General features: G+C 37.2%; 1 protein-coding gene across 3 annotated transcripts in view; it reads left to right on the top strand.

The window, feature by feature from the left end:
• The first annotated feature begins 3163 nt into the window (after positions 1–3163).
• LOC125487965 overlaps positions 3164–9925 on the top strand; it is a 31905-nt gene continuing 25143 nt past the window's right edge. For 2 of the 3 annotated variants that reach the window (XM_048620685.1, XM_048620686.1), the window contains exons 1-2: positions 3164–3302; positions 5243–5518. In XM_048620685.1, coding sequence (XP_048476642.1) covers positions 3248–3302; positions 5243–5518 — 331 coding nt within the window. In that variant the 5' untranslated portion in view covers positions 3164–3247. Of the gene's footprint in view, positions 3303–5242; positions 5519–8762; positions 8859–9925 lie in introns of all 3 variants that reach the window. The other variant, XM_048620687.1, reaches the window with a different exon arrangement.

Genomic DNA, 9925 nt, shown 5'->3' with positions numbered 1-9925 from the left:
AGGAGTAACAGGAATACAGAGTACTGGGCTAATGGTAAGATTCTTGGTAGTGTGGATGCGCAGAAAGATCTCGGTGTCCATGTGCATAGATCACTGAAAGTTGCCACCCAGGTTGATAGCGTTGTTAAGAAGGCGTACAGTATGTTAGGTTTTATTGGTAGAGGGATTGAGTTTCGGAGCCATGAGGTCATGTTGCAACTGTACAAAACTCTGGTGCGGCCGCACTTGGAGTATTGCGTAAGTTCTGGTCACTGCATTATAGGAAGGATGTGGAAGCATTGGAAAGGGTGCAGAGGAGATTTACCTGGATGTTGCCTGGTATGGAGGGAAGGTCTTATGAGGAAAGGCTGAGGGACTTGAGGCTGTTTTCGTTAGAGAGAAGAAGGTTAAGAGGTGACTTAATAGAGACATACAAGATGATCAGAGGATTAGATCGGTGGACAGTGGGAGCCTTTTTCCTCGGATGGTGATGGCTAGCACGAGGGGACATAGCTTTAAATTGAGGGGTGATAGATATAGGACAGATGTCAGAGGTAGGTTCTTTACTCAGAGAGTAGGAAGGGCGTGGAATGCCTTGCCTGCAAAAGTAGTAGACTCGCCAACTTTAAGGGCATTTAAATGGTCATTAGATAAACATATGGATGATAATAGAATATTGTAGGTTAGATGGGCTTCAGATTGGTTTCACAGGTCGGTGCAACATCGAGGGCCGGAGGGCCTGTACTACGCTGTAATGTTCTATGTTCTATGTTATATGTTCTAAATCAGATAACTGGAAATAACTGCTTGATTTCACTGAAACTGCTTCCAGGGCTTCTTCTGCATAGTGACAGCCTTGGAGGGGTTTTATTTTCTTTATTCCCTAATTGGGTTGCACTCACGTCTACTGAGGGGAAGCTAATTTATCCTTCTGTAAATATATAAATTAAAGCAATATACAGAATTCGGATGACATATTTATAGAAGGAAGAATGTACTTGCACTTGATTCTGTACAATCACTGTTCAAGAGATTACAGTACAGGAGTGAGAACTCCTTTCATAAATAAGTTTATTAAATTGTTGCTAAAGAATTTGGAATTTCAAACAATCAGTGTTGCTGAACCTAAGGAATTTAAAAGGCGTAAAATAAGATATTGTGAGATCACTGGCTCTATTTATTCAGTCTTTCTTGGTCTTGGAGAATGTACCAGAAGACTGGCAACATGTAAAAACAAACAAACATTTAAAGAAGCATTGCTGAGGAAAGTTTGTAAGGATTATCACAGGAGGCAGGCATAGTTAGTTTACCTTCAATGGTGGCGAAACTTACAGAAAAATCTGTTTGACTTTAGATTCTCAAGCAATTTCTGATTTTGTTTTTGATTTACAGTATCCATTTTTGTGATGAATTTATGCTGCCTCTCCTCGATTAACTGAAGAAGTTCAAGATGTTCATTTAGCCTATCCTTGATGATCGCATCAAACTGCAAATCAGAATCAATGTGCTGTATGGTTTACTTCTGCTCTTCCATCTTATTTTCTTATAATATTGATATTTAGTGACTATAATGAAAACAACATTGCTAGGTCTTCCCCCCGGTTTGTTCTTGTTAATCAACAGTATAAACATTTTGTTCATTAACACAGGAGGGCCTTCTATGAGTTTTGATTAATGCGATATATTTTATTTTATTTTTAATTTAACTTAGAGGTCGAGAATGAGTTTCTGACATTTTAGATAATAAAAAAAGGACGAGATCATAGGACGAATGAAAATACACGTTTACTTTAAAAGCAAAGTAATATATTCCACCTTCCATCACTGGACTCCTTTGTCGTTCAACTTACAGAACAAATATCAATATCTTTTATGTGATGCATGCCAACTAATCATCAAGATTCCTTCGACGTGCTTTCTGAATAACTCATCCCAGGTAGATTTCATCAATCTGATCAGAACTTTTTATGACACAGTTGTTGAACAGATGTGACTTGAAGGCAGGCTTCCTGGCTCAAACGTAAATGTACTGTTATTGTGCCACAGAGCTCGTGCACCTAATTTCTCCACGTTAAATGTCACGAGCAGCACTTGCTAGGGATAAAAATAGGATCACCTGCATTTTCGGCTCCAAGCTACAGGTGATCATGACCTGATGAATGCATGCATTGCCACGCTGGAACAAAATCCTGGCACTTTTGTTAATACTGTGGATTGTAAGATATTCTGGTACAAGAAGGCAGTTCTCCAACAGATTAACAACAGTAATTTGGCAAAAAACACTAGCATTGACAATACGTGTGTATGCCCTGCATGCAAAACCATAATAATGTTGGAAAATTGGAGATGGGACTTAGAATCTGACATGTTCATACATACTTACAATCATATGAAATGGATCCATACCTGTTATGCCGTTTTGGTAAGTGGGCAAACAAGTCAAACTAATTCAAACATAACAAGAATTTCAACAGCCTATTAATATAAAGTCGATCTACTTTCCCTGCTCAGTCAAACCTGATTTTGATCTGCAAAGACGGCATGAGACTGCAACACCCTTATAACTCTTATCCATTTGTAGCAGACATCTTCCTGTTTTCACCCTGCTGCGTCCATGATTAAGATGGGAAATTGCTTCAATTGCTTTGTTTGTCACCTCGTGCGGATGGAGCTAGGGTTTCGTATAATAATAAGCAGAACTAGACCACGAAACATATTTCCGCTAAAAGCAGAAATTCCAGTTGAGAAATCCACCGAACTAATTATATGCATGAAATGATTTTTTTTTTCAAAATTGCCTTTATGTATCTCAACATTGAATGAGACAGAAGTCAAAATGCAGACTGGGTTTCACCTTCAATTACGTCTTTCTTCATACAGGAGGAGGTAGGGCTGCTACCAGTTTGGGCATTGTTTCAGTTTTTCGCATGGTTTTGTGTTCTTCCCTCTTCCAGGAATGAAATAAATGTATCTTACAAGCAAATGATGCTGTTAATTGAAAAATGTGTTTGTGAAATCCGGTGACTATTGGAAATAACGTGATCAGAATTGCTTCCCTCATGCAGTAAAATGGCATTTTGTAACAGAGGAACCATCTGTGATGGGAGAAATGCTGAAATGAGGAACTCTTTAACAAGCAGGGTATTTCAAATTCCTTCCAACTGGTGTATTGGCAGATCTCAGCTTTGGTGTCGTCACTTAAAGATCGAGACCTGGTCAGAGAACTTAATCAGTGTAATATATTCCATCTGTTTACGGGATCGACGTTATGGCACGAAGAAACATCACTTTGATTGGTCTTCTCTACCTGGCTCACTTTACATGTAAGATGAATTTTTCGCGTGGGGGGAAGTACTTTTTAAAATGATAATTTGTACTGTCACGCAATTCAGTGCTTCTAACTTACACTTTAACAGTCTGACAGATTACTTCTGTGCATTTTGTTAAAATAGAAACAAATACAAAAAAAAAGCATAGAGAGAATTGAGAAAAGCAGGTCAGTAACTCTGGGTCAATTGACAAATGCAGAGAAATTAAAATTCAAATTGTTCATAGTGGGAGGTAGTGGAGATTCATAAAAAAGTTAGAAATGGTCTGAATACCTCCTTGGAAGTTCCTCCAGAACCGTGTCTAGCAATTATGTAATGTACTGTTGCAAAGGTACACAATTCACTGTCAATTAAGAATGGGCAACAATCGCCGAGTTTGGCAGCACACCAATACCTCTTACAGTAATCAGGATAATGATGATAAGAATATGTTTACTGTCCTATCTAATGATGCACAATCACAGAAGTATACGGACTTGCGATTTTTGAATTAAATAACATTCCATATCCCTCGTCAAACGAGTTCTAAGCACACGCTAAAGCATGCTACCGAAAGCTCCGTGATCATCTGTTGGAAACTTATTATTTCAAACTTGAAACTTCATTTTTTAAAGTAGAATTTATATCAGCATTGCTATTGACTAACAATGAAATGACCAGGAATAGGAAGTGTTCAAAACTTTTACCCACCAAAATCAAGCCTTTTTGGCATTACCAGGATTAACTAAATTACCTTTTCGATTATCTCTCAGGAGGTCAAATGAGGGCAACGTGCTTTTGTTTTTAATGTGAGTCTGTTAGGTCAATTGGCTGGTTATCTGAATGCCAATGTTGAGTGTTCAATTGCTGTATCAGATGACGTTTTGTGAATGTTTTGCCTTCTCAGTCACACCACTTAACCCGTGCGAGATTAATGTGACATCAGTTTACTCCCGTTTAATTGTCGTTTTGAAATAGAAAGATGCTTTGCAAATTTAAACAGGTGGCTAGCTAATTGTAAAAACATTTAAATTTTCCAGCCAATCTGTGGAGAGTTACTTTCATCCTGTGTAATCTATCAAATATCTGCACCTCCTCAAGAGTCACTACTTCCGTGCATAAGAATAAAGTAAAAATGCGTACCTTACCCACTAAACAACAAATTTGTTGGAATCTGACTTTTTAAATGCAAATGAATCAAGTAGCCTGTTGAAAGTTACGCATTTTTACCATTCTTATTATCACTTCCAAGTAGCATTTGCTTTTTCACTTCATTATTCAATCAGATACTAAATGCGATTAAGGATTCTAAATATTTACAGTATACTTCTCTACTTTCTTACACTTTTGCTTAATTCCACGTTTTAGTCATTATTATGGCCCATCTCTGGATATTTCAATGTCAATTCAGAGTTCAAAATTATACTTTCTATTCCAACGTCTTGACTGGTACATTTTCATCATCTGATGTTGCAGAAAGCAGGACTTGCATTATTGAATGACTGTGAATACCTAATACATTTTGTCCATCATTTCAATGGAAATGAATGTCAGACACCATATGTAACGTGAGACACTTCAGCTGCACTTATGTTCCGTTTCATCTAACAACATTTTTGCTCTTGTCCACAGTAGTATTTAGAGTTTAGGTTGATTACTTCAAAAGAAGAAATCAGGGTCTAGGCCCGAAACGTCAGCTTTCCTGCTCCTCTGATGCTGCTTGGCCTGCTGTGTTCATCCAGCTCTACACCTTGAAATCTCAGATTCTAGCATCTGCAGTTCCTACTATCTCTAAAACCAAATAGTTTCTTCTTCTTTGGAAATGCTGTCTAATTTCTGGGAAGAGAGCCCATGTCTTTATTGTGCATTTCAAACTAATCGAAGGCACAGAAGAGAAGATGTTTACTGCATTTTTAGATCAGCATAATTTGACTATTTTTTTTACGGCATTTTAGATGGGAAGAAATACCATTCAAGTAGAAAGGAATCTTACTTATCATGCACATCATACTATTCTGGAGACTTTGTCATTTTGGATTGCTTCTATCGTGGTGGCCTGCCTTTCCCTACGCTCACTTGGACTGGGCCGAATAACCTCTACAGGGAAGCATTTAACACCCAACGGTTCACAATCAATATCACAAGACAAGAGTTTGTGAATGACTGGAATACCATTTACAAATGCACAGCCAGGCGTCACTATTCAACTTCATACTGCTCCGTTGGACGTGGTGAGTAGATATAATTATGAAAATAGTCTATCAGGTTTTAATGCATAAAAAATATAAATAGTGTTTGAATAATGTTAATTCCACAATAATTTTTGCCTTTTCCAGTTGGTTGGCGGTTCTGAAACAGACCAATTTAGATTGAAAGATATGAGCATATAATGTTAGTAGGCATTTTCTCTGTTATGGCTGCGCTTGTTTTCGACACCAGTAAATCAATTCATCTTACTTTTCCATAGTTCCACATTCACACTATGTTTTTATCATAAGACTGTGAAACATTGCAGGTGAAGTAGTCATGTGGTCCATCGAGTCTTTTCCTCCATTCAGTGAAATCATACCAGTCATGCAATCTTCAGTTCGATTTTAGTCCCTTATCCTCACAAATTTAATCCACTTCTGGCAAAATATCTCTCGACCTTGGTCTAGAATACACATGCCAATACGACATCGTCAGCCCTCAGCTGTAAAGCAATATTCAGAAATTCACGAGTCTCTTAGAGAAAAAAAAATCTCTTTGTCTGTCTCAAATGGGCGGTGCTTCACTCTGGATTATGACCTCTTGTCCTAATCTCTCCCACAATGTGAATTAACGTCTCTACTTCTATCTTGTAAAGACCCCTACCAATATCAAATATATCAATACGACCTCCTTTCTTTGTTCTACATTTTAGTGAAAAGAAGACGAAAGTATTTAACCTCTTATCATAAAAAAAGCCTCCCATTACGAAAATCAGTGCAGTGAAACTTCCGTGTACTGTTTGCAGCACGACATTATTTTTCTTTAGATAAGGGGGTAAGAGACATTTGGAGAATAATATGCATTTTCTGTTCTGCTCGTTGTACAGCGAAAATCAGATTTCCTTATTTCAACTGTTCACTGGCCTTTCCTATTACCTGCTGAACCTGGATTCCATTTGCTTTTGTGATTCTTGAACAAAATGTGCCAAAGCCCTTTCTGTTGTCAATTTCTTCAGTCATTTCTGTTTTTTTTTTAAAATCAGCTCTTCTATACTTTTGATATAAGTGCGTTGGCTTGCATTTTAGTTATTCGCCAACTTACAGAGAAGATATTGTTTGTGGGCAAGTGGATTAGTCAGAACATTTCATTCTTTCCCTTGCCATTTCTTACCTGCTCTCACTTACATATTGTTTAATTCAATCTTCTATTATTGTTCATTTACTATCGCGTTTATTCCATTACATATTAAAAGAAAACACTGCCTACTTTTCCATTTGTCCTTTCAAAAAGCCCCAAGTAAAATACCATCCAGATCGCAGCTTTAATATCCTTATAACCATTTCTCTCTAATGGGTATAAGATCTTACCCATTAAGATCTGTGACAGTCGTAAATTCGTTTACTACATGAAAACGCTTTGCACATTTAAGTGAAAAGAATATTAATTTTGCCTGGTTTCCGGCTTCGTTCATCTGAAAGTATTAGATATTTTAATGCTTGCATATTCTGTAACTTCTTGGGTAAGACTGCGAAAAGCCTCCCCGCAATACTGTGATATTCCTTCTTCTGTCAGCCTCCGTAACCCCATCGCAAATAATCCCTCTTGTAAATAGTTTAAAGTCCATCCTACAACCGACATTATCCCATTGATCAAGACTCAGATGTGCAGTGTTAAGTAAAATTATTTCTACAGATTGTCCTCGAAGGAACCTACCCAATTCACGTTTTAAAGGCACCATTCTATGATGTTGCTATGCACAGGTAGAGTACGGCAGATCCCAAAAAACAAAAATCTGCAGGAGATTTCTGTTTCATGTGGGTCTTTGGCAATTTGCTTTACTTGGAGTCTGTGGGTTATCCATTTTTTTTCCCAGTGTGAATTGTTTCCATCTATACGCTCATAACTCTAAATGCTTTGTCTGTATCGTATCATGAACGTTCTGCTCTTATGTGCACAGTTGATTTCTAATATGATCTTGTGTATTAACCTTAAACAGGTATTCTATTCACTCTTTCAGAACACCGAGGGCTGAAAAAATTTGAACAGTTTCATTGTTCACTTTTTCTGCCGCACTCGATCCTCCAGATATCCACAAACAAGTCTTTTTTTTTCGCAGTTGCAAACAATTTAAGGTTATAAATCTATTTAATGTGCCACCTCACATTTCGCTGTGTTGAAATTAACCTGCACATTATTTGCCCAATGTGCACAACGTCAAAACATTTCTTTTACGCTTAAAGTGAATTCGAGCCCTACTAATGACTCATAGGAGACCAAACTATATACCTAATTTCGGCCCAATTAACCACTCCATCACCACCCACTGCTTTGTGTAACGGAGGTGATTTGGCGTTAATGAAGTGCATGGAATTTTTATTCTATCAAATATAAACTTGATAGAAAGTCAATTTCTTGACATGTTGTTAAGTCCGTTTCTCAGTTGTGGAGTACAACTACTTCGGATAAAGTGTAATTTTCAAATAAATTATGTTGTCTACAGCTATTGATGTTGATATTAGAAGCGTCAATATTCTTTCTTTTAGCTTGATATCCAGGAATCTTTCGCAATTTTTGGCATTTGAATTTGGTGAATGAGAAAGGAAAGATTTGCAGCTTTGAAATATACCCTATATGTTGCATTATGCGCATTTGACTTGACCATCATTTCTTGGGTGCGACTGCACAAGGAATCACAGTTTTAAGGCTTGGTCGATTTCAACTGAGTAACAAATCCTTCTTCAACATGCAGTATCAGTTTTATTATTCTCAGCTAACGTCTCTACTCACTAATCATAATCCGATGATAATGTTTTAGGATCTGGTGGATAGAGTCTTCAGAATTAAACAGATGCGATCAGTTTTGCCTTGCTCGTAGCTGTGGCAAATCTTTTACTTTGGGAGAAGAGACAAAAATGGTCCCATTTAAATTTTCATGTCTGTCAGATTCGTACGTGTTCACATTTTGAGTCAGGCTTCAAGGCAACTGATCTGCTTCGCCAACACTACTACCAATAGCTACACTAAGTCGGTGTTCTGTAGTTCAATTGTTTGGATGGTTGCTTTGCAGGCCACTTAAGCTTTCATCCTGAATGTGTTGGCTATCTTTGTTGTTGGTGGATCTTCTTTCATCTAGCAAGGTGAGACTTTTCCATCACGCTTATATATTATGCAAAATGGACAGGCACTGGGGATATCGGAGCTGAGTTAGCTAAAAGTGAATTAACATTTTTTTTCTGAACAAATGTCAAGATTCATATTCGTTTCATGGTTATATTATTTTTGTAGGAATTGGAAGCTATGTCGGAATTGCACTTGGCACTCTTGCACCACTTATCCTTTTATGTGTCATATCAATTTGCATCTGGAAACAGCATGACAAGTGAAAGTATCAGCCTTTTTAACTTATTTCCTTAATAATACAAAAAAAAGTCTTCATTAAAAATCTTCTCCAAATATACTAATTGGCCGAACATCCCTATTTGCATATGCTGGGAATTGATTGTTCATCTGAAACCAGAAGACGGATATTTTCATGTTCAGACTTTACAAATTTGCATTGTGAAATCAATAATTAGGAAATGAAGATTGTCTGGAGCATCGTAGGTTAATGAAGTTCGCTCCTTGCAATAGAAAAATATCTTCGAACTCTGATAACATCCCTTAATCTGCAAACAAAAAATGCTGCGATTAAATTCAGCGGAAATACTGTGCAGCATGCGTTTGGTAATCAATTTGAATATCACCTTTTAAATATTTATAATACTCTTAACATTTTGCAGTAAGAGTAGGTGAATTCCCTTCGTCAGTCATCCTGTACAATGCAATGATCTGGGACAACAGTACTGCATCTCTAAGTGTGAATAGATCCAATGAAAATCCATGGCCCAAGACATGGACTAAATATATGAGGAAAGACAGCCAGATGAAAGTGGAAGATAATACATCTTCAAAACGTGTAAAACACTGATTGTCAGATGGGAATTTAATATTATCAAGAAATTATCATAATCTTACCAGACCAACAGGCTGCTCTTGCATTAGAGTGACAGACAGCTGGCAGTGGCTTAAAGTTACTGCTCCTTGAATGAGGGGAAAGATTGAGAAGGATAATCCTCCAATAGGGCAAAATCTTTAACCCCTGCGTTCAGGTATCAAAACAAGTTATCCAGCCAAATGTGATAAACCAACCCACACTATACTACTCGCACTACTACCACTACCAATATCGTGTTTATTACTAATGATAATAATAATAGCAATAATAATAAAAAAGCAACACTGATAAAAGGGGAGAATTATGCTGCAGCTCCATAGTCCTTTGATGAGATAGACGTAACAAACTTTAGTTGTTCTTATGTCAGATAAGAAGTAACACATATGGAGGGTAATCAGTCAAATGATGGCTGAATGGATGTGATTATGAAACGAGAACTTTGTCCTATGATTAA

This window comes from Rhincodon typus, chromosome 47, assembly GCF_021869965.1.
Source record: "Rhincodon typus isolate 14 chromosome 47, sRhiTyp1.1, whole genome shotgun sequence".
NCBI classification, from domain to species: domain Eukaryota; kingdom Metazoa; phylum Chordata; class Chondrichthyes; order Orectolobiformes; family Rhincodontidae; genus Rhincodon; species Rhincodon typus.
This window is presented reverse-complemented; position numbering and strand designations above follow the sequence as displayed.